The following is a 26126-nucleotide window of genomic DNA, read 5'->3' on the forward strand; positions in this document are numbered from 1 at the left end:
TGTGACTCAGGAGCCACACTTCCCAGGTAAGGCTGTTCTCCAGTTCTCTCACACTCAGGTGAGACATGGAGCCCTCCCTCCCTTTGTGTCCGCAGGGCCTCAAACATCCTTCTGCCTCTCACCTTGGCATAGAAATGCAGGCTTCCTGTCTGTTTTCTCGGTGGACTGTGAACAGCCTTGGTAATCATCTCTTGGGGTAATTCTTGTTATGACCCAGCCTTTAGACAGATTGGTTCAAAGCTGGGCTGTGTCCACAAAAGCACAAACCCTGAAAGAGGGAGGGATGACTACCTTTGAAGGGAGCTAACTGGTAACTAAAGCCCAACCACTGGGGACTGAATACAGGACACTCACGATCATTACTTTGGGGGAAGATTTTACCAGTCCTGCTTTACTGAAGTGGGATTCAAGTTCAAACAAAAGGAATAACTTGCCCAAGACCGGTCGCTGGGCAGCCTGCGGTAGAGCGGGGTCTGACGCAATCCTCCTCTTCAGCTCTGGGCTGCTTCCTGACAACCTACAGCAGACCCTGCAGCCCGGCTTCTGGGAGTGAGTTTGAAGATGACCTCAGCTGAATTCTGCACCTGGCACTTTGCTAAAAGGTGCTTGGCAACCAACAAACTCTAAGAGTCATGGCAAAGAGAAGAGAGAACCATCTAAGTGCTAAAGCGGTGTAGGCCTGTGGCCATTAGCGGACAGCTTGTTTCCTCCCCTGCCTCAAAAGCAAGCACTGCCTCCAGGATGGCGAGTACACCCTCTCTCCAGGCTTCTAGGGGAAAACAAGAGTCCTGTGTGGAAAACCTGAAGGACTTGGGCCAGTTAGCAAGTCAAATAACAGTACTCCAAACAGCCCTGCAGGCTTGAGGAGAGGCGCCCCAAGCCGACCAAGCACACAGGCGGCTTGTTTCAGCATCCCCACGGCTGGCATCCAAGGACGGGTGGAAGACAAGCAGCTGAGGGAGGGAAGGGAACTGATCCAGAAAGTGTTCCGTTACAAGGTTTTCAAACCCAACACAAAACAGCACGGCCTTTTATCCTTGTTCAGCACAAAGGGTCCATCAGGACATGCTTCGTGTCATCTTTCCTCCCTCATTCTATTATAAATAACTAACTTGTGATTTTTAAGCTTGAGGAGAACATGAATTGAGTCTGCAAGCTCGGGCACAGGTTCTATGGAAAGGTAGGACCTGCGCTTCCTGGTAAATCCTCTCTGGGAATGGCTTTGTCTGATGTCTCTCACACAACTGGCACACATACTGCCCACCTACGAGACTGGCAGGTTCAAGAAACCAAAACATCTGTCAAGTACATACTTCTTAAATACCAAGATAGTAGCAGAACATAAAAGAGAAGCCATCCTCATACCAGCACCACTACTAATGAGACCAAAAGCATATTGAGTATGTGTGTGTTTCTGAATGGCCAACAAGTCAAATCAAAATCAAATAAGGAATGAGTCCAAGGTGTTTCTGGTACTGTGTGTGTGTGTGTGTTCATAGCGGCCTCGGATATGAACACACATGTGAGCACTTTGCACTGAGCATGTCCTCATCCCAGACAATGCTGTCTGGAACTCCTCAGTGCAGGTCTGAGACTACTGTGTTAGGAGCCGGTGTTTTTACTGCACACATAAAGCTTTCTGCTCTTATGGAAACATAATGGTTTAATTATGGAAAACAAAGACCGTCAATATTTTCTTACTGTTATTCCTTAGCATCTAAGTATTGATTTAGTGTATCTTTTGACTGCATTGTGTTAGGATGTTTGATATTAAAAACTGCTGTTTGAATTGCTGACTTGGGCTTCATAAAAAGTCATTAAGTGAATTTTGGCTTGGGATTAGGAGAGAATCTCCAAGAATTTCTGAAATGGCCCTAAACATTTTTCTGTACTGTGTACTGTGTGTTTATGTGAAGTGGTATTTTCAGCATTGGTGACTATAAAACCTAAATTCTGAAAAATGCTGAAGATGCTCGACATCAAATATTCAGACAAGATGTGTATCCATTTTATAATATACAAATTTGTTTTCATATTTAATAAATGATAAAATATGTTTACAAAGAATTGTTTTAAAATAACTTTATGATTTATTATCAGTAAATACTGACATTTATATGTGTGTGTGCATGGGCATGCAATCCCTGTGGAGGGCATGTGTATGTGTATGGGCATGCAGTCCCTGTGAAGAGTGTTGTGTTTGTGTGTGTATGTATGTGCATGGGCATGCAGTCCCTGTGAAGGGTGTGTGTGTTTGTGTGTGTATGTATGTGCATGGGCAAGCAGTCCCTGTGAATCGTGTGTGTGTGTGTATGTGTGTGTGTATGGGCATGCAGTCCCTGTGAAGGCTGTGTGTGTGTGTGTGTATGGGCATGCAGTCCCTGTGAAGGGTGTGTGTGTGTGTGTGTGTGTGTGTGTGTGTGTGTATGGGCATGGGCAAGCAGTCCCTGTGAATCGTGTGTGTATGTGTGTGTGTGCGTATGGGCATGCAGTCGCTGTGAAGGCTGTGTGTGTGTGTGTGTGTGTGTATGGGCATGCAGTCCCTGTGAAGGGTGTGTGTGTTTGTATGTGCATGGGCAAGCAGTCCCTGTGAATCGTGTGTGTGTGTGTGTGTGTGTGTGTGTGTATGTGTGTGTGTGTATGGGCATGCAGTCCCTGTGAAGGGTGTGTGTGTGTGTGTGTGTGTGTACGGGCATGCAGTCCCTGTGAAGGGTGTGTGTGTTTGTGTGTGTATGTATGTGCATGGGCATGCAGTCCCTGTGAAGGGTGTGTGTTTGTGTGTGTATGTATGTGCATGGGCAAGCAGTCCTGTGTAGGTGTCAGCTACTTTGGAGCCTGAGTTACAGGCAGCTGTGAGGTATGTGAAGGGGGCACTGGGAACCAAACTCTGGTCCTCCCCAACCGTGGCAAGTGTTCTTAGCCACCATGCCATCTGTCCAGCCTCTAATGTTGACTTTCTATACCCATGTACCAATTTCATGTATCCGGGATTACATAAAATTTTTGAGTGAAAACATTTAAAGCAGCTCTGCTCTAGCACACTTACAAAGTATGATGCCCGGGGTCAGAGTTATGTAATGACACATCACAAAATAGCACTTCGTAATAAGACACGCACACTGCGGAAGTCAGCTCAGCCCTTCCAGTAACTCAGGAGGGTGAGGAGTGCACTCGTTCTTAGAGATTAAGGAACAAGTTTGCATGGAATATTACTGAGCAGCTTCTTCAGCAGAAACACCAGCTAGACCACATGGTAAGAAATACAGATTCAATGATGCTTTGAGGTACTGCCAGCCTTGACGGCAGCAGCAAACACAATGTGGATACTACATAAGTTCATTATTGACTCACCCAATATGTACTGAACACCTATCATGCATCATGAACTACGACAGACACTAGAAATGCCTAACAGCACTTTCAGCAAGTCACTGCCACCCAGCCTTCACAACCTGTGCGATCCGAGAGGGTAACATTAGACTTTTCACGGCCGTGATGAAATACCTGCGGCGAACAATTTAAGGAGAGAAGTATGTATTTTGCTTCACAGTGGCAGATTTTGGTCCACACTGGTGGGCCCCATCACTTCCAGGACTAAACTGAGGCAGTCCATCTTGGTGAAGGGTGTGGTGGAGCAAGGCTGCTCACCTCACGGCAGCAGCAGAGTAGAAAGAGCCAGAAGGAGAGAAACATGAACCAACTTTACCCCAGGGAGCACTGAGCTCCAGTGACCTCTCCTGTCAAGCCCCACATCCTCACATTTCCAATGCCACCAGTCAGGGCCCAAGCTTTCAACATATAAGCCCGTGGGGAAAGAGTTCACATTCAAAATGAAAAGAGCTAAATAAGACTCCCACTGCCATGATAACTTGCCAGAGCATCAATGTTATAACAAGTCAAGGTTTTCTGATTAAGAACTCTTGTAACTACCCCAGCAAAACAAATGTGCAAGCTCTTGATGCTCATGGGACCAAAGACTAATAGCAATGACCCTGGAAAATGAGGTTTGTGATTAGAAGTGGAGGGGGTCTGAGTCCTCACTCAATTACCCACCCATTGTATGCTCTGCTCATGATTTCGCTGAGGCTCAAAGTCTCTATCCTTTAGAATGGGAAAGAACCCGAGGGGCTACTGGAAGGCTCAGAATCAATCAGATGTGTAGAAGCCTTCCTGTAGATGCTACAACTGTGTGGGATGACTGAGGTCCTTGCCCTTGCCACCATCTCCCTTCCACCACAAGTGTCCTCTTCTTTAAGGCCCTTGCTCTGTTACCTTTAATAATAAAGTCCTCTTGTCTAGTGGGTCTTTGTAATTGCTGATGAATTCTATGGCTGATACCTGCACAATTGTCTTTACCTCTATGCCTATTTCCCCCTTTCCTAAAACTAGAAATTTGCTAAACGCTGGGCGTGTCTGGTTCATTTATAGGCGTTGAGACTCTGAGAGGAATCAAGAACTGGACTCAAGGAGCAGGTATTTAGGGCTGCAGAAAAGCTCAGGGAGGTGATGGGGCAAAGATGGTATAATGGGGGAGAGGGTTTAGTGAGGACTTTATGAGGGAGAATTTACAGTTTAGGATTAATTACACTTGGGGAATTGTAGAGGTAAGAGTGGGGAGCTGGCTTCTGTGGTGGTACGGTGTGGGGCTACTTGCAAGTACAGGAGAGTTGACTCAGGGAAGAGGAGGCCTGATGAATGTGGGAGTATCTTCAGGTGATTAGCTGCGCCAACCTGGGCTTGGGAGACTGAAGAGGTGAAGATCTGGGAGCCAAGGACAAAATGGAGGGCAAGGTCTTGAGGGGAACACACAGGCCAGTGTTGGGAGGGACTGATGCCTCTGATCAAAGTGAGCAGGAAGGCTGAGGGGAACGCAGAAGCAGGGAGTGTGGGGAGGGAACCCAGAAAGAGCAGATGCTGTAAGACTGGCATTCTACCACCTTTCCTGTGCACACAGGACCTGCCACGGCCCCAGTCTCTCCCCCATTTTAACCACAGCATTAATTCCATCCAAAGCTGGCACCAAAGGATGCATGTTATCTTGCTTTTCCAAGAGTCTTTAATGATGCTTCCTTTCCCCTGGGCTGGCCAAAGTCCCCTCTTGTCTGACTGTGGAGAAGCCATGCCCTTTCTCTTCTGACCCTGGCATGATCTGATGAGTACCCTGGGAGTCTGGCCTGCTCTTTTGTTTTCTTAGAAGTCTAGGAGGCGTCAGGCATCAACATGATTCCTGAAACGTGGAGTCGATTGAAATCTCTTAAAACCCTTCCCTGACAAGAGAAAGTCTTCCTCAAGCTGCTGACCTGCTATCAAGCACTGTCACTGTGGATAAGGTGGAAATGCACGCACATGCCCAGCCAGCGTGCTGCACACCTACACTGCTTGGGAGCTCACCCCCTCAAAGCTCTTAACAGCCTCCAGGGGAACCATGTTAAAACAGCGCAATTAACTAGAACGGCTACAAACTCAATAACTCACCTACCTAATGAGGCAATACAAGGAAAATTGGGCCTATTTTAATAAGAATTTAAAAGAGAGACGGGAAGTAAAGGTCAGATGCCATTTCTGGATCCCAGCTCTTTTCTCTTCCCTGCCTATGCTGGAGTAGTTAATACCAAGGAGATAATACACACTGTGCAATTCTTTATAAAGCCAAGGAGGCAGCCAGTCATATTACTGCACTCAAGGGCAAGTGAGTCTTTCTGACCCATCCCCCCCCCCAACACTAAGTGCCTCCCCAGATCTATTTCTGAAGGTTTTATTATGCAAACCTGAATGGATTTCAATTACAATAATTCTTCTCCTTCTCCACCCTGACTCATGAAAGAGAAACTCAATTACCAGCAATTTGAGGTTATAAGGGCAGTTTTGTTTTCCCCTCCTCTCTGGAGTCTTGGCAGTCTAGAAGGTTCTCCTTTCTCACCCCCTCCTGTTGCCTGAGGGGCCATAGCTGGTTGGACACCACTATGCAGCACGACCTCTTCATCAAGAAGGAGCTTTCCTAGGGGCCAGGAGATGGCTCATTTGGTAAAGTGCTTGCCTTGCACAAGGATCGAATTTGAGTTTGAATCCCCAACACTAATGTAAAAAGGCAAGCATGTGGAGCTTCCCTGTAATCTCAGTGATGGGGAGGCAGAGACAAGAGGATCCCTGGAGCCAGGAAATCTTGCTGAATAGGCAAACTCCTGGTCCAGTGAAAGACCCTATTTCAAAAATTTAGGTGGAGAGCAATGGAGATATTGACCTCTGGCCTCCACATGCACCTGCATACACCCAAACATGTATGCATGCATATCACACAGCCATCCCATTCTCACACTCTCCCCATGACTTTTAGAAAGGATGCATTTTGTGGTGGCCAAAATTGCTGGTGATTTTGTTGTGGGACGGAGTTAACACTTTTCAAAGCTAACTATTCAATTGTAGGGTCTATGATAGGAATATAAAGCCAGCCCTCAGTATCTTGAGGAGATTAGGCCCAGGCTGCCAAAGATACCAAAATTTGCAGGTGATGAGTCCTTAAATAAAATGGCACAATATTTGCATATAATCCAGGAACAATCCCCGGTATTCTTTAAATCATCAAGTCAGGCATGGTGGTACACACACTGAGGAAGAAGAGTTCAAGGCCAGCCTGATCTACCTAGCAATTTAAGTCAGTCAAAGGTGCTTGTCTCAAATCAACCAACCAACCAACCAACCAACCAACCAACCAACCAACTAACCAACCAATACCTACTGCAATGTAAATGCTGAATAAGACAGTGTTACACTATATTGCTTGAGGAACAATGACCATACCCTAAAAAGTCTGCACGTGCTTAGTACTGACAATTCTTGTTACTCACATTCTCAATCCACAGCTGGTGGGACCGGCCCATCAGAATGGCAGCTTCAGTATGTGTGTCATTTCACTTGGTCCTTATGAGCAGCCAGAGGGAGATTCTAGACTCATCATTTTATAGACAGGGCACCTGGGGCTAAGAGAGAGCATTTAGGAATGCGCCCAGGATCACCTAAGGTTAGCAGTAAGGCACCTGTACCATACCAGGATAACTGTCACTGCAGTTGCTCTAAACAGGTCCTGAGGTGACAGGGCTGGGATGACACCGGAATGGACTCAAGACAACCAGAATGTGTGACAAGCCCAAAGCTTGCTAAGAAAAAGGGGAGGCCCAGGTAGCTTCCAGACTGGGGAACTAACTCCCTGACCACGATGTTTAATTAGGAATCTGATTGCAGCAAGAAGCTGGTCCTGGGCGAGCCTTACCTATGATGAAGTTCTGTGCATACAGGGCCCTTGAGAGTACAGCTACAGAGGGAGATCTTTACCACCATCTCCAGGCCAGTGACAAAATCCAATGTGCCTAGCAAAGCCCCTATTTCCACTTCAGAAGAAGCTGGATGAAAGGCCCCTTATTCCAGGCATGTATCACTGACAACCATCAACGCAAACTTCAGCCAGTTGTATGACCTCTGCTTCACATAGCTCTGGAGAGTGCTCAAGCCTATGCCTGAACTCAGTGAAGTCTTCCAGGGTAGTTGCTAATGTAAACAGGCACCAAACATTGTGTGCTTATTATACACATCGAGCACCAGGCTAGACAGTGGGACCCAGACATGACAGCCCACTGATTCTTTACTGTTAAGTGTTAGGGGACCAACCAAGTCCTAGAACCGAGATCCAGTAAGTAGGAGGACCTGAGTACAGGGGTGTCTATTCTTCCTGTAGGAGACATCCAACTAAGGATGGAAAGGATGACTAACTGGCAGCCAGGACATCGATGAGAGTGAAGTACTGCAGCAGAGGAAGGGGCACAGTGAAGCCCGAGAAGGCCCTAGTCACGAACATTCCTAATGGCAAGAGTCTACTGTGCTCTGGTACAGCACATACACCTGGTGCTCTTGTATCAGACAGGCATGGACAGCAACGAGAGCACAGACCTACCCAGGGGACAAGGCAGGGCAAAGAAACCTGGCATGATGTGCCCTATCTAGCCTTCTCCCTACCATTCAAAGTTTAGGGGCCAGTTTGCCAAGACAAAGCAGCCGGCGGGTGGCAGAAGACACAGAGCAGTGCTTTCTCCTTGGTCTCCCTTCTACTTCTGGGTGCCACTGTGTGTAGGATGCCAGCCATTATAGCCCAACATGCCTTCTAGGAGCTGCCTTACCAAGCCATTGCCCCCACTAATGTAATGTTATCAAGTTCCTAAAGCGGGCACTCTAAAGGCAATGTACTGTCACCAGCATGCCACTGGGCACATTTCTTCAGCAGGAAAACAGCTGCTTACTTAATCTGTAACTCTTTCTCTTCTTAGAACCCTGCACATGAACAAGAGCTGGCTCAGGGTTGTTTGCCTTCACATTCTCTCCATGCATGCTCAAAGCCCAGCGTCAAGTCTCTCAGTAGAAGCCAGCACATTGGCCACACCAGTGTGAAGAGGTGGCCGGCTTATGAAGCAGTGCTGACAAGTAGGACCTAGTCCTCAGAAGCTGAAGGTCTAGACATCACAGCTTTTAGTCCACTAGTCTCAACCCCTAACTTTTTAGACCAGGGATCTGGGCGGGGGTGGGAAGAGGTGGCTCGGTTGGTGAAGTGCTTGCCTTGCAAGCATGAAGACCTGAGTCTGAGCCTCAGAACCCATGCAAAAAGTTAGCCAGGGTGGTACTTGTACTGGAGTGACAGAGACAGGAGGATCCCTGGGGCCCGCGGGCCACACTGACTTGGCCAAATAACTGAGTCCCAGGGCAACAAGAAACTTGTCTCAAAAAATAAGGTGGACAGCTGTTGAGGAACACCTCAAGTTGTTCTCTGGCCTCTACATGCAAGCACACACAGCCACACACACATATATGCACATAAACACACAGAAACTCTCACACTGGTCCCTGTGTGAGCTGATTTTCTCATAAGAATAAACAAGGATACTACCATCTTCACCATCTTCACCAGCTGTGAGGCCCAAATGAAAATGTAAATAACACAGCACAATCAGAACCTGGCAGGGCAGTGAACAGCGACTGCTACAGAACTATCTAGGTTTCCAGAGGCCCTCATTTCTTCTCCCAGGGCCTCTTTCAGCTGAGTTCCACCAGGGATACAAAAAGGGCTGGCAGCAGGGTTAACTCGTTTACAGCTAGCTTGGTCAATATCTGACTGGAACGTGATGAGGTCTCCAAGTTGCCGCCCCTCGGCTCTCCACTGCCTCTGGAGAGCTGATCCGATCACTGGGGCGATCTCTGAAGACAGGTCACACCACCTTCCCTTCAACCACTCCAAGTTTGGGGAGACAAAACCAAGTCAATCAGAGACACAGACAGGAGGGTGAGGGACACAACAGATATGCAGGTGCCTAGGCCAGCTCTAGCAGTCACTGAGGGAAAAGTCACCCAAACCATGTCCTCTGGACAAGACCCACCGAGTTCTCATAGCAGCTCAGGCTCCCCTCTTCACACTGCCTCCTGTCTCTCTGCGCCCCCTGCACTTTAAAATAGCCATCTGACCATGTAAATTCTCGGAGCGAGTGTCTGCTGGCCTCCGGCGGAGCTGTCAATGTTCATAAATCGCGGCCTTCCAGATTGCACTGCAGCTATTTACTGGGGGAGGGGTGCAGCAGCCACCACAATCCCAGGAAGACACTGGCCTGGCGGTAACTACTCTGTTACAGCCTCACAATTCACAGCGGCATTCTGCTAGGAGTAGGCTCCATCAAGGAGGAGAAACATAAAAAGGGGAACCTGGGCTGTAAATAGTTTATTCCAGCAATTCCTGATGTTGGCTGAATCATACTTTAATACAGAAATACACGAAAGCACCACTCCGGAGGTGACATGTGTTGCCACCTCATTACTCTTTCCTAAAGGGTCTTCCATCAGAGAGACACCTCACCACAAATTACAGCGAAGAACACAAAACCTCTTCACACGCTCATACGGGCCAGAGAGAGTGGAACCTCCAGGACTCAAACAAACACAGACAGGGCCCACCCTTGCGCTCTGGGCTGCTTTGCTATGAAGGGAACAGGGGACAGAGATGCAGACACACCCGCCTCTCCCAGAGGCCCCTGCAGTGAACCCTACCTTCATGTTCCTTCTCTGTGGTTCCCACTTTCTTGATCTTCCGGGGAGACTTCATAAAGAGTGGAAAGATGGTCCGCAAGCCAAGAATGTCAACAAACTTGTGGCAGTTGTCTGTGCCCTCGGGCCCAATCATGGCATGGTCCAGTACCTTCAGGGCGCTGCTCCGGGAGATCTTCTTCTCCCTACAAGCAAAAGGTATTCCAGAAGAAGGACTAGGTTTTTAATGTGTACTCAATTGGGAAAAAAGGGCAAACGTCCCCCAATAAAAACAGAACAGTTACAATGTCTTCACAGAAAGAAGACATTTATGTTATATCTAAGCAGATTATCATACATGTTAATAGGGGAATCTGGACTAGGAAGAATAAATTCTCTCTCTGGGTTTTTTTTTTTTTTTTTTTTGAGTCAGGGTCTTTCTATGCAGACCTGGTTACCCCGGAACTCACCAGGCTGGGCTTGAACTCAGAAATTTGCCTGCTTCTACCTTCCAAGTGCTGGGATTAAAAGTATGCATATTATGCCAGCTAAAGAATAAAATCTTATGGTGACACAGGATAATGTTCAAATTTCTACATGAAGTATCATGACAGTTCTGTGGGAAAGGCATCAGAAGACTGGAGAAGCAGATCAAAGTGAGGACTTTCAGAAGGTTTAACATGTCTTTCCCCCTTAACAGCTTAACATCAGTTAATGTGCCCACTTAAGGTGTACAATGCAATGGTTTTAGTGTGCTCACACACATGTAACCATCCCACAACCAAAGTCAGGGCATTTCTACCACCCTGTAAGAAAACCATCGACCCTTTGACTGTTCCTCGTCTCCATTCCCTGGCTCCTGAGCTCCAAACAGTCACAAATCTATGTTGTCTCTATAGACTTGCCTACTCCAGACATTTTTTTTATTTAAATTTTTTTCCACTTTACATTCTAATCCCAGTTCCCCCACCCTCCCCTTCCTCTGTTCCCCCCCACACACCTCCTTCCATCCCACCCCCATCCACTCCTCAGAGGAGGTAAGGCCTCCCTTGGGGAGTCCAACAAAGTCTGGTTTGCCAAATTGAGGCAGGACCAAGTCCCTCCCCCCATATCAAGGCTGAGCAAGGTATCCCACCATAGGGAATGGACTCCAAAGAGCCAGTTCATGTACCCAGGATAAGTCCTGGTTCCATTGCAATCTACCCCTTCCCCAGCAGATCAAGCCACATAACTGTCACCCACATTTAGAAGACCTAGTTAGGTCCCATGCAGGTTCCCCAGCTGTTACTCTATATACATTTTAGGCAAATGCTATTACATGTGGTCTCCATAGTGGACACATCATTTCATATACCCATTGGAGACAGAGACTGTACTTTCGTTTCCCAGTAGCCCAGACCCGAATCATCACATAGAAATTATATTAAAAACACTGCTCGGCCAATGGCTCATGCATATTCCTAGCTAGCTCTTACATCTTAAATCAACACATTTCTATTAATCTCTGTAGTCATGAGACTGTGGCTTACTGGTAATGTTCTGGCATCTTTCTTCTTTGGTAGCTGCATGGCATCTCTTTGACTCTGCCTACTCTCTCTATATCTGTTTGGATGTCCTGCCTGGCTTTACTCTGCTAAGTCATTGGCCCAAACAGCTTTATTTGTCAACCAATAAAAGCAACAGATAAACAGAAGGACATCCCTATCAACCCATAGGTAGTGACAAGGGTTCAAATTTCTCCATATCTTGAAAACTTTTGAATTTTGGGTTCCAATTATCCTAGTTGGTATAACAATGCCACCATAGTGTGTGTATGTTGGGGGGCACACATGTCATGGTATGTGCGGGAGTCATTATGTAGGTTCCAGAGATCACACTCGGTTGTGGAGTTTGGCAGAAGGTATCTGTTCCCACTGCGGCCCGTCACTGTGGCTCTCATTCACATTTCTGGTAACTAAAGTACTTAATGTGCTTGCACATTTGCATGCCATCTTCAGGAAAATGCCCTCCCAGATGCTTCGCTCATTTTTTTGTTTATTTGTGATTTTTTTTTGAAACAGATCTCACTGTGTCACTCTGGCTGTCTTAGAACTCACAATGTAGACCAGGTTAGCCTTGAACTCACAGAGATTTACCTGTCTCTAGCTCCTCTCTGGGATTAAAGGCGTGTGTCACCAAGCCCAGCTTTCTTTGCTCACTTTTAAGTGAATATTCATCATTGTTCCATTCTAAGAGGTCTTTTTAAGAACGTAAGACTTCTGAAGTCCCTCAACAGATCATAATATAATCATTTCTTCCTATTGTACCAAGTATTCTCCTTACTTTCTTGATGTTTTGGTTGTGAACCTTAGCCTTTAACAGCCAAGTTATCTCTCTGGCCCTCTCCTTTCTTTCTTAATAGTATCATTTGAAGAATAAAACCTCCAAATTTTGATGGAGTTCATTGTATCTAGTTTTGTCTTTTGCCGTCATATCTGAGGAACCACTACCACACCCTATATCATAAATGTTTATCCTGTATTTTCTTCTCAGAGTTCTTATAGTTAGGCCTCTGATCTTTCTGCCTTAATTTTGAATGTGAGGTGAGGGCCCAGCTTCAGTCTTTCACGTAAGAATGCATGACTGCCCTAGTATCATTCATATGTGAGTTTAAAATTGATGCCCTGAGTTCAGCCCGGCCTCAAACTCCTAATCTTCCTGCCTCCATTTCTCAAGGGCTGTGATTATAGGCACACACCACCACAGTGAGTGGACTCTAAATTTGTGCTTCTTGAAGGAAGCAGTGTGACACATTCCTTAATCCCAGCACTCAGGAGGCGGATGTCTATGAGTTGAGGCCAGTTTGGTCTACATAGTAAGTTCCAAGTCAGCCAGGCCTACACAGTGAGCCTGCCTCAAAAAGTAAATAAATGGTATGGTGGTGCACACCTTTAATCCCATCACTCAGGAGGCAGATCTCTATTAGGTCAAAGCCAGCCTTGTCTACACAGTGAGTTCCAGACTAGCCAAAGCTACACAGAAAGATCCTTGTGTCAAGAAATCTCCGATAAAATAAAACAACGTACTTCTGTTAAATTTATTGAGATTATTAGATAGTTTTAAAATTTATTAAGTTTATTTACATATTTTATTCTTACTATTGCTATAATAGATTCGTTAGGTTTTATTTTGACTTCATTACAAGAAATACAACTAATTTTTCTATACTGATCTTATAACAAACTTTTTTTGGTTCTAGTGGCTGTAATAATAAAATCTGTAGAGTAAGATCATGTTATTTGCAAACAAATAACTCTTCCTTTTCCTTTCTGTAGGGTAAAAGGGACAACTGGGGCAGGAAACCAACCAATCACTGAGCACCCTGACTCTGAACCCAGAGTCAGAGAAAGAAACACACCCTGTATTTGAGACCTGGGCCAGGGAGAGAAACATCTTTATCCCTGAACCCAAGACTAAAAACATGTTCCCTGGCTCTGAAACTCATGTCAGAGAAACACACTTTGTCCCTAGAATCAGAGCCAGTAAAAGAAATATGCCCTGGTCCTAAGATTGGAGTCAAAAAGCTAAAAAGGACCAATGAAAGAAACACAGTTTGGCCATGAAGTCAGAGCCATCTCTGCCTCTGACCAACTAAACTGACCAATTCCTGAGCAGGGAAAAACTAACCAATCCCCTGTCTCCCTGGGAAAATCTCCACCCCTAAGAAGCCCTATATAAATCTCTCCACTCCTTCAGTTAGAAGATGCCATTAATCCCTCCCTGGCAGCGGCAGCTACTCTCCTGGATTCCTCCTTCCTAAATAAACCTCTTTCTCAAGAGTCTTGGGTGACCTTCATTCACTGGCATAAAGCAGAACCTGGCTGGGAAGTCCCTTAGGGGACTGAGTTGAAAAACGTTCCCCAGGGGGCTTCAGCAAGGCGGGGCAGGACAGAAGAACCTTGCTTCCTAGGTTCCTAGGAACCTAGAACCTGGCTTCCTAGATCCTTAAGGGGACTGAGCAAGGCCATCTGAGGAAAAGCAACAACTTTTTGCCAGAGCTGGATGAGATTACTATATTTCTGCAGGGGGCTTTGCTTTAGCAGAGTGTTTGCAGAAGAAACATCTTGGGCTGGAGAAGCAGATAGTTGGGCTAGGAAACTCCCATAAGGGAGCAGAGCAGAACTCAGCTGCAGCGGCTCTCCAGAAGAGCAGGGTCCCTATACCCTGCAGGGAGACCATTCCCCACTGCACCCCAGCTTCCGGATAGTCAGGACACCTTTTCTCCAGGGTTGAGCTGTCCTACTGCAGCTTCAGTCTCTAGAGCTGTCCTATTGCAGCTGTATCCCCCAGAGCTGTCCTATTGCAGCCCTACCCCCCACCCCCAGAGCTGTCCTATTGCGGCCCTATGCCCCCCAGCCCCCAGAGCTGGCCTATTGCAGTTCTAAGTATATCCTGGCTTTCCAATAAGTCAGGATACCCCAACACCACTACTGTACCACATGCCCCTACACTTTCTAGTTTATTTTATTTTATACCATTGCCTAAGTGCCCTGTCTGGAACCAAGTCCAGGGCTAAGAAGACATTTTATCTTGCTACTGACCTTGGCAGGAAAGTAGCCAGTTGTAAACCATCAGGGATGTTGTTGGCTGAGGGTAGTCTGCAGGTGCCTGTTATTTCGACCCACTGTTTCAGAGGTTTTGCTCTGTGGTCACTTGGATCCACATAAAGCAGTATGTAACAACGGGATTAGTGGCAATGGGGCTGCTCACATCATGGTGGTCAGGGGCAGGTGGGGGTGGCACTGGAAGTTCCTCTCTATGTTCTTCAAGGATATACCCTCAGTGGCCTTAACTCCTTTCTATGAGACCCTACCAGCTCCCATCAGTGCTGCAGGCTGGCAACCAGACCTTCAGTACATCAGTACAGGCCTCTGGAGACCTTTAAGATTTCAAAGTAACAGGAGAATGCTTTCCTACAATATTACATGGTTTCACTTGTTTCCTAACTGGGCAGAGGTGGCCAATCAACCACACAAATGCACAGTGTTTCCTGAGTACCTACTCAGCACTGCGGTAGACACTAAGACATGGCTTCTGCTCCAGAAAGTGGCATCCAATTGGGGAGACCAAATAACGTGACACCACCAGGAAAGTGCCCTTAGGTCCTCTACAAGACCCGCTGACACCTTTCCTGTCAAAGATGAAAGCTGTCACTGTGCCCTGCAGCTTACATTCTAACTGCAGGAAGCCAGGGGACACGAAAGTGTTCAGAGAAAAGCAACAAGACAAACCAGGGTGCGCAACCAACACTGCCACCGCTCTTCTCCTTGCCACAGATGAGCGGACAGTCAGGCAGCAGCCCACGGCGAACTTGGGCCTGTTCAGACATTGCTACTGGAAGCCAGACGCTTCTTGTTTTTAACAAATTCGAGGAAAGGATAGTAAAAATAACTTAAAAGGCCTCAAGCACTAGGAATCATATTCAAGATGGTAGTAGGAAGGAGGCAGCAGCTCATCTGTGAGAAACCAGTGAGGTAGCAAGTGGCAGGGGGTGCCTGTCAACAGGGGGTGAGCGGTGGCACCGATGTCAAGGCTGGGGAATACAAGGTGGGAATGAAGAAGACAGCATGCACCAATGTGGCCACACCAGGCCCCTGCTGTGCCCCAGCTCTACTGATGGCTACTGTGAAGGTAGATATTAGCCCAGGAGCAGGGAGATGAAGGGACTGGAGTGGCAGACCTTGTGGGCAGGGAGGACAGCTCAGAGACTATGGCACTAGCATAAATGGGAAAGAAAAAGACATCTGACTGCAGCAGGGGGCTGAAAGGGGCCTATTTAAGAAATATGAAATTTTGAACATCAGGAGGAGGCAAACAAGGTTTGAAATCCACTGGGAAGGACTTTCTGTCTTCGGATGAAATTCTAGCAGGCTACACAAATAACATACTTGTTCTCACTGCGGTTAGACTTTTGCACCCTGCTTTACAAGCTGGAATTTACAGAGGTTATGGCTAGGGCAGATAATCATGCAGGCAGAAATTAGGAAACTGAGCTGCTGATGTGCATTGTTTGGCCATTCAGGGAAAGGCATCCTGAAATGAATGACAACTGCAGACCAGGGCACCTTCAGCTTCTGTTGAGCACACATTGAAACCATTTCACAAACAAGACAGGATTGCCTGAAATACTAAAAGCAAAGGAGCCTGGTTGAGCCAAGCCCCTCTTTTTTCCCTGCCTAAGCAAATTCATGAAACAAAAGACTTTAAAAGCAAAGCCCTTCTTTGGGTAGGCAGCACAGGACATGTTTAAAGGGGGCAGTAATTGCGTATTGATCACCATTTAGGCAAGCTGCATGGAGGTGAACTTTGGAATATTCATTGGGCTCAAGTTCAGGCTTTTAGCAATCAATAGCTGTTTGGCCTGACTTTCTTGGGTTGACTTTATTTGAAATATTTATTCTACTGGAGGACAAGTAGTTTATCTTAGTCTTGTCTGGGTTCATTGGGTTGTCGATCATGCCAAGCCCAATGTGAACACCAGCGCCCACAACCTGGGTGCCTATGGTCAATGGCTGGGTCGTCTGCTCCTATCTGCTCATGTGTGCCTTGGATGCTGCAGCAGTGTCTCCTGTTATAGTTTTAATTAGCTCACTCTTTATCATACTCAAACACTTCTGTAGTGAACACAGATTCCGAATATGATTTCCTTTGCTCATTTTTTTCTTTACTCAAATATTTATGAAACACCTAACAGGTGCCAGACACCTAGTCAAGCATGCATAGACAAAGCTCAGCTCGTAGCTTCTGAGGAGTTTGGTTCACATGGAATGAAAACAAGTAGTTAAGGGAAAAGGGTAGCCTGAGGAAGGCTGAGTCCTGCAGCAGTGGTATAGACAAAGTGAGGAGGCCTGGCCAGGGAACAGAAGCTGGAACTCAGTTTCCCAGACAGGTGAAGAGGGAGCAGAAGGGAACAAAGCACATTCAGGGGCAAGAGCAGGTGCACACCAGGGAAAGGGTGAGTGGGCTGCACCACAGTGGAAGCCAGGTGCCTGTGTGCCTTGGGAGGTAGTATGGCTCAGCCACAGTAGACAGATGGTGGGTAGGGCAGGAGAAAGGAGAACAATAGCAGGGGCAGAGGAAATGCAGTGGTGGTTTGCATAAGAATTGCCCCCACAGGTTCATATACTAGAGTGCTTAGTCTTCAGGGAATGGCATTATTTGAAAGGATTAGAAGGATTAGGAGGTGTGGCCTTGTTGGAGGAAATGTGTCACAGAGGTAGGCTTTGAGGTTTCAAAAGCCCATGCCAAGACCAGTTTCATGCTGTCTTGACCTGTGGATCAGGATACTATTGCTCCAGGACCATGACTGGTGCCATGTTCTTGCTATGCTCCCTGCCATGATGATAAGGGACTAAATCTCTAAAGCTGTAAGCAAGGCCTCAATTAATTTATTTTTAAATAAGAGCTGCCCTGGAGGCAGGAGAGATGGCTCAGTGGTTAAGAACACTGGCTGTTCTTCCAGAGGACCCAGGTTCAATTTCCAGCACCCACATGGCAGCAGACAACTGTCTGTAACTCTAGCTCCAGGGGATCAGACACCCTCACACAGTGGGTCAGACACCCTCACACAGATGATATACAGGCAAAAAAAAAAAAAAAAACAGTGTAAATTAAGTAAATAAATAAACCTTTTTTAAAAAGTTAAGTGGTCTTGGTCATGGTATCTCTTCACAGCAATAGAACAGTGTCTTAGTCAGGGCAAACGAGCAGAAGACAGGGATGGAAGGGGCCAAGAGTTCTGGTTAAACCTAAGGTGCCTCTGGGACAGGGCAGTGATGTTCAGCTGGGACTTAATGAGTCTAAAATTCAAAAATGAGGGGAAATCTGAGAGAATCATTAAATCTACAGTCTATAACTGAATCTCCTGGGTGAGACTACCCTGACACAGCCTTTTAAAGGTAGAGAAGAACAGCAGAAAACAGGAGGAAATATATTTAAGGACAGGCCAAAGAGGTAAAGTCCTTTTTCTAGAACTCTGGCTAACTGAGATTAACTAAAGATGTGATTAGGATTCTTTAAGATACTGGTAACCACTGGGCAGTGATGGCGCACGCCTTTAATCCCAGCACTCGGGAGGCAGAGGCAGGCGGATCTCTGTGAGTTCGAGGCCAGCCTGGTCTACAAAAGCTAGTTCCAGGATAGGCACCAAAGCTACAGAGAAACCTTGTCTTGAAAAAACAAAAAAACAAAACAAAACAAACAAACAAACAAACAAAAAACACCATCACCACCAAAAATGATACTGGTAACCACGAGCACATCCTGGCAGGAAATCTGGCTAATCCTGGGCAAGATGGCAATAGCTCATACACCACAAAGAAAACTGCCTGAGTCCGTGAGGCAGGAGGCAGAAGGAAGCAACTAGAAAGCCACAGTCATTTTCAAAGGTGCATCTCTAACGACCTAAGAACTTCCCAACAGACTCCACTGTCTCTAAGTAGCACCCCCCCAGGACCAAAACTATCACCTGTGGATCTTTGGTGGACACTCATCCATATCATTATCAATGACCAGTGGTTTCAGGCTATTAATGCAATATCCTTAAACACTGTCCACAGTTAATTCACATGAGCCCATGAGTCAACATATAACTGCTAAAACACATTTCTTCCCAGCAGAGCCTAGGTATGGCCATGTGACTCTCCACAGTCAGTAAGATGTGGACATAACATATGCATCCTCAGAAGAGAAACTGAAAGATGAATGGCATGTGCTATCAAGCTCTGCCCTTTCAGCCCAAGACCCAAAATAAATAAGGCAGACAGCAAAATTTCCAGTAGCCAGTCAAAGTGGTGCTAGGTGTGAAAAGCCTCTGTTGGAAGGTCTTGAGATCTGGGGTTACTACTATACCAAACCTGGTTGATGAATGACAAATACTGTCTTGGGAGGATGGTATCGTCCCCCATAGGACAGGTGGTGTGGGTGACACAGCAGAGTTGTTCAATATAAAATAATACTTTAAAGAGTTGTGTTGTACATACATGGATCTCATCTACATGGGAAGTAGAAAAAGATAAGATCTCCTGAGTGAGCTCTCCATGCCTGCAATCCCCAGCGCTGGTTAGAGAAGTGGGGACGGAGACAGGCAGAGGCTGGTGGAGCTCTGTGCATTCAAGTCCAGCCTGGTCTAAAAAGTGAGTTTCAGGACAGTCGGGGCTGTCACACCGAGAAACCCTGTATTGAAAAAAATGAGAACAAAAAAGGTAAAGACAGAAAAAGACACCTGACATCAATCTCTGACCTCTTCATACATGAGATTCTGTCTCACACAAGCTAACACCTACACCAATAAGAGCATCCACCATATCACATATATATAAAAAAGGGAGCGATGATCTGTTTCAAGAGTATTATATTATGAGGTATGGCTCGGGGTAGACTGCTGGCTCAGGGTGCATGCTGTCTTGAGCCCAATCCTCAGCACCACAAGTAAATAAACAAACCAAAACTAACAAAGAAACCCAGACAACAAGGTAAAATTTACAATACCTGATATTCAAGGAATACCACCATAAAATATCACCTAAAATACCACATGACAGAATTGGGAGATGAGGACATTAAAACAGCTCCGATCATGACATCTGCTAACATGAAGGGGAAAGAACCATTAGCGTATTGGACTAGCCAAAACCAAATGAGTAACTAGAGGGACTTTGATAAAAGGAAGGCGATGGCTGCAGAATGCACGCTGTAGAAAAAGCCGAAACAGAACAGCCAAAGTATTCAGAATACACATGGGAAGAAAAACACAGATGAGACCATCACCAGGGAACTACAGAGGACAACTATGAACAGCAGAATGCACATCCAATTGTTTTAAATACTTAATTGTATGATACTTTATTATTACATGTGATTGTAGAATATAGTCACAATCATGTACATGGAATTATAGCCCCTGAAAAACAGATGGGGGTATGTAGCTTTAAAACAAAAAAACCTCTCATGGCTAAAGTAATTCTACACTTTGTTTTGGGGACTGGCTCTTACTATTCACCACGTAATCTCAAAGTCGTGATCCTTCCTGCCTGGTTCATGAAGAGCATAAGCAATGGCAAACATGTATATGCCTCTGCTCCCCAGAACCAATCATCAGGATCGTCCCTAGCAGTGCAATACAACACCAGCTATATCCTCTACCCCCATCCACATCTCCCGTGGATCCCATAGACCATGCCCCCATGGCCTCTCCTCCCCACTTGGTCTCTGTACCCCAGCCCCCAACTTGAGCGGACACCCCTTGCTCAACCACAGGCCCTGACTGCCAGATGACCAGGTAGGTTGCTTGCAAACCTTCTCCACTCTCTGTAGAGAACCAATCCTCAGAGTCACTCCTAGTGCTGTAGCAGGTCATCCCCCCAGAGCTCCCTTTCCCTGGCCTCCTACACCAACAAGCATTTCCCATGAATACACCAGCCAAGTGGACAAGTAATAAAGGCTACACAGAGCCCACAGTCTCTGAAAGTCCAGAGAGGTAACAGAAACACCCACCCAACAAAGACAAACCAGAAATTGGCACCTAGACCTAAATCATCCCAAACCAAGATACCCAGATGCCAGCGTTACAAACATAATCAAGAACAGCCAAGGCAATAAATCAATCACCACCAGAGCCCAGCTATCCTACCACAGCAGGCCCTGAAAATTCTAACATAGCTGAAGCATAAGAAAAATACCTTAAAACCAATTATATGAAGATGATAGAGGCCCTAAAAGAGGAAATGAGTAAATTAGGAAATTCAGGAAAACATAAGCAAACAATTGGAGGAAATGAATAAATCCCTTAAAGCCAAGAACCAACAAACAGTTGAAGGAAATGAACAAAACCACTCAAGACCTGAAACTGGAAATAGAAGCAATAAGGAAAATACAAATCAAGGGAATTCTGAAAATGAAAAATCTAGGTAAGTGAACAGGAACTACAGAGGTAAGCTTCACCAAAAGGAAACAAGAGATGGAAGAGTGAATCTCAGGCATTGAAGATACAAGAGGAGAAATGGATATATCGACCAAAGAAAACATTAAATCTAAAAAATTCCTGACACAAAACTTCCAGAAAATCTGGGACACAATGAAAAGAACAAACTTAAGAATAACAGTAATAGAAGAAAAAGAATCCCAGATTAAAGCCCCAGAAAACATTTTCAAGAAAATCATAGACAAAAACTTTCCTAACCTAAAAAAGGAGATGCCTATCAAGGTACAAGCTTACAGAACACAAAACACTAAACATACGGAACAAAGAAAGAATATTTAAAGGTGCAAGGGGAAAAGACCAATAACATATAAAGGCAGGCCTATTAGAATCTATTAGAATTATACCTGACTTCCCCATGGAGACTCTAAAAGCCAGAAAGGCTTGGACTGGACTGTAGGGTAAAAGGACCAGTCAAAGAAAACACCCTGGCCTGAAACCTGAGCCTGTGAAAGAAACACACTTTGGCCCTAATCTCTCTCTCTCTCTCTCTCTCTCTCTCTCTCTCTCTCTCTCTCTCTCTCTCTCTCTCTCTCTCTCTCTCTCTCTCTCTCTCTCTCTCTCTCTCTCTCTCTCTCTCACACACACACACACAATCCGTGAACAGGAAATCCAGCCAATCTCTGAGTTTGTCTGAGCTCAGTGATTGAAATCTAACCAATTCCTACCTTGAAAAACTCCACCCCTAAGAAGCCCTATATATACCCTATGCCTGTTCAGTTGCCTTTTTCCACCCTGGCAAAGTCAGTCAATCTCCTGGATTTCCCACCTCCCAAAAATCCCTTGAATGAGTTTTGGGTGAAGACCATTGACCAGAGAGTAGTGGAACAGAGAAGTAACAATTTTTACTGCAGCAGGAGCAAAACGCTACATTTTCCCCCACTTAGCAGAGTGAAGCAGGGAGAAGCAACAGACTTCTCTGCTGGGAAACTCTATCAGCAGAGTGGAGCACATCTGAGCTGTAATGGCTCATTTAGAGAGGAGCAGGACTGCTCCATTCCTGCAGGGAAACAGCCCCTATCAGAACACAGCTCTAGGTATAGCCTGGCTCCTGACAGTCAGGATACCTTTCCCTTCAGAGCTGTAACACTTACATGGACAGATGTGCCTCACACTCTAAGAGACCACAGATGCCAGCCTAGATTACTAAAAGTTTAAATCACCATAAATGGAGAAAATAAGATATTCCACAATAAAGTAAAATAAAACAATATCTATCTACAACTCTAGCCTTACAGATGGAGCTAGAAGGAAAACTCTCAATCAAGAAAGCTAACTATACCCAAAAAACACTGGCGATAATCACACACCAGCAATACCAAAAGGGAACACCACCACCAAAAATAACAGGTCATTGGTCACTGATATCTCTCAATATCAATGCTCTCAATTCCCCAATAAAAAGACATAAACAAACAGAATGGGTGCAAAAACAGTATCCATCCAACTGCTGAATACAAGAAAACACATCTTAACATCAAGAATAGACGTTACCTCAGGGTTAAGAGCTGGAAAAAGAAGCCAGGCAGCGGTGGTACCCGCCTTTAATCCCAGCACTAGGGAGGCAGAGGCAGGCAGATCTCTGTGAGTTTGAGGTCAGCCTGGTCTACAAGAGCTAGTTCCAGGAGAGGACCTAAAGCTAAAGAGAAACCCTGTCTCGAAAAGCTAAATACTAAAACCAAACCAAACCAAACCAATGGACAGGCCATATAGACAAAAATTAAACAAGAGAAATGCTAGAGCTAATAGATGTTAAAAGCAAATGAATCTAAAAGATATTGACAGAACATTCCACTCCCAAACAAAAGAATATACCTTCTTCTCTGCACTTCATGGAACTTTCTCTAAAACTGCCTACAAATTTGGAACACAAAGCAAGTCTCAAGAAAAATGAAATAACTCCCTGCATCCTATCAGACCACTGGATTAAAGCTGGATATCAACAAGAGAAACAACAGAAAGCTTACAAACTTATGGAAACTCAACAACTCTACTGAATGAAAAATGGGTCAAGACAGAAATAAAGAATTAAAGACTTTCTAGAATTCAATGAAAATAAATACACAAAATACCCAAGCTTATGGGACACAAGCGGTGCTAAGAGGAAAGTTCACTAAGGGCCTACAAAAAAAAGAAAAAAATAAACTGGAGAGATAAGAGCAAACTTAACAACACACCTGAAAGCTCTGGAACAAAAAGAAGTAAACACACCCAAGAGGAATAGATAGCAAGAAATAATCAAACTGAAGGCTGAAATCAATAAAATAGAAACAAAGAGAATACAAAGAATCAGTGAAACAAAGAGTTGGTTCTTTGAGAAAAATTAACAAGATAGTAAAACCGTTATCCATACTAACCAAAAGAACGGAGAGAAAATATGTCAATTAATTAAATCAGAAACAAAAAGGGGGGCATAACATTAGACACTGTGGGAAATCAAAGAATAGTCATACTTTAAAAACTTGTACTCCACAAAATTGGAAAATCTAAAAGAAAAGGATAATTTTCTTGATAGGTACCACTTAAATACAGATCAGATAAACAATTTAAGTAGACCTATAGCCCATAGAGAAATAGAAGCAATCATTAAAAGTCTCCCAACCCAAAAAAGCTCCAGGACCAGATGGTTTTAGTGCAGAATTCCACCAAACTTTCAAAGAACAGTAAGACCAATACTTCTCAAATGATTCTACAATGCAGAAACAGAAGGAATATTGTCCAATTCACTTTATGAAGCCACAGTTATTCTGACAGCCAAATCACAGAAAGACACAGCAAAGAAAGACAATTACAGACCGATTTCCTTATGAACAAAGATGCAAAAATAATAACACACTTGCAAACTGGATCCAAGAAAACATCAACAAGATCATCCACCATGATCAAGTACACTTCATCCCAGAGATGCAGGGATACACGAAAATCAGTCATTGTAATCTACCATATAAATAAATTGAAAGAAAAAAGCCACATGATCATTTTATTAGATGCAGAAAAAGTCTTAGACAAAATACAACACCTCTTCATGATAAAAAGTCCTGGAGAGATCAGGGCTACAAGGGACTTACCTAAACATAATAAAGGTAATTTACAGACAGTATCAAATTAAAGGGAGAGAAACTCAAAGCAATTTCACTAAAATCAAGTTTGTCCACTCCATATCTATTTAATATAGTACTTGAAAGTTTTGCTAGAGGAATAGGCCTACTGAAGGGGATCAAGAGGATACAGATTGGGAAAAAAAGAAGTCAAAGTATTGCTATTTGAAAATGGTATGATAGTGTACATAAAGTGACCCCAAAAACTCCTCCAGGGAACTCCTACAGCTGATAAATACCTTCACTGATACAAGGCATCAGGCTGGATACAAGATTAACTTAAAAAAAATCAGTAGCCTTCCAGTATTACAAATGACAAGCAGACTGAGAAAGAAATCGGGGCAACAACACCCTTCACAATAGCTTCAAATAATATAAAATATCTTGGGGTAATTCTAATCAAGCAAGTTAAAGACTTGTATGACAAAAACTTCAATCTTTGAAGAAAGAAATTGAAGATACCAGAAAATGGAAAGATCACCTATGCTCATGGCTCAGTAGGATTAACATAGAAAAACTCGACATCCTACCAAAAGCAATCTGCAGATTCATCCCGAGCCCCATCAAAATTTCAACGTAATTCTTTACAGTCCTTGAAAGGACAATTCTCAATTTCATATGGGAAAAAACAACAGGCTAGCTAAAACACTCCTGAACAATAAAAGAACTGCTGGAGGTCACTCCATCCCTGGTTTCAAGTTGTGCTGCAGTTGTACTTCAAGTATTTAGTAATAAAAACCATGTGGCATTGGCGTAAAAACAGACATGTTCTTCAATGGAATTAAATAAGACCTGGACATAAATCCACTCACGTATGGACACCTGAGTTTTGAAAAAGAAGCCATAAAGAGACAATGGAAAAACTAAAGCATAGCCAACAAAGCTGGTCAAACTGGGTGTCTGCAAGTAGAAGAATGCAAAGAGATCCAAGTGGATCAAAGACTGCAACATAAACCAACACACTGAACCTGATAGAAGAGAAAGTAGGGAGTAGCCTTAAAAGCACAGGCACAGAAGACTACTGCCTGAACAGAACACCAATAGCGTAGACACTAAGAGCAACAATTAATAAATGGGACATCATGAAACTGAAAAGCTTCTCTAAGGCAAAGGACACCATTAGTAGGACAAAGGGTCAGACTACAGAATGGGAAAAGAATTTTACCAACTCCACACCCAATATAAAAGAACTGAAGAAAGTAGATATCAAAAAACCAAATAATCCAATTTTAAAATGGGGTACAGCTCTAAATAGAGAATTCTCAAAAGAGGAATCTCAAATGGCTGAGAAACTCTTAAAGAAATGTTCAACATTCTTAGCCATCAGGGAATTCAAATAAAAACTACACTGAGAGTCCATCTTACACCTATGGCTAAGATCAAAAACAAGCGACTGCTCGTGCTGGCAAGGATGTTTAACAAAGGAACACACTTCCATTGCTGGGGGGAGTGAAAACTGTACAGCCACTATGGAAATCACTATGGCGTTTCCTCAGAATATTGGGAATTAATCTATCTCATGATCCATCTATAGCACTCTTGTGCGCCCACCCAAAGGACACTCCATCCAAGGCAGATGTCCCACAATCCTATCCCAACCTAGATGTTCCACAATCAGAGACTGGATAAAGAAAATGTGGTACATTTACACAATGGAATATTACTCAGCTGTTTAAAACAATGACATCATGAAATCTGCAGGCAAAATGGATGCCAACTAGTGAGATAACCTACACCCAGAAAGACAAATATGGTACACACTCACTTATGAGTGGATATTAGCTGTTGAGTAAATGATAATCAAACTACAACCCACAAACCCAGAGAGGCTAAGTAACAAGGAGGACCCTAGAGGGAGGATGCATGGATCTCCCAGGGAAGGGGAAATAAAACAGATTTTGCAGGTGGGCTGGGAGCAGGTGGGGACAAGAACAGAAGGGATCAGATGTGTGTGTGTG

At 44.7% G+C, this 26126-nt stretch overlaps 1 protein-coding gene across 1 annotated transcript in view; it reads right to left on the bottom strand.

Annotated features, from left to right (window-relative positions):
• Ctnnbl1 (catenin beta like 1) overlaps nucleotides 1–26126 on the bottom strand; it is a 162901-nt gene that overhangs the window by 45417 nt on the left and 91358 nt on the right. Inside the window, exon 11 of the mRNA XM_038330304.1 lies at nucleotides 10078–10259. Within this exon, the coding sequence (XP_038186232.1) occupies nucleotides 10078–10259 (182 nt within the window). The remainder of the gene's footprint in view (nucleotides 1–10077; nucleotides 10260–26126) is intronic.

The sequence above is a fragment of the Arvicola amphibius genome, chromosome 5 (assembly GCF_903992535.2).
Source record: "Arvicola amphibius chromosome 5, mArvAmp1.2, whole genome shotgun sequence".
In the NCBI taxonomy this organism is placed as follows: domain Eukaryota; kingdom Metazoa; phylum Chordata; class Mammalia; order Rodentia; family Cricetidae; genus Arvicola; species Arvicola amphibius.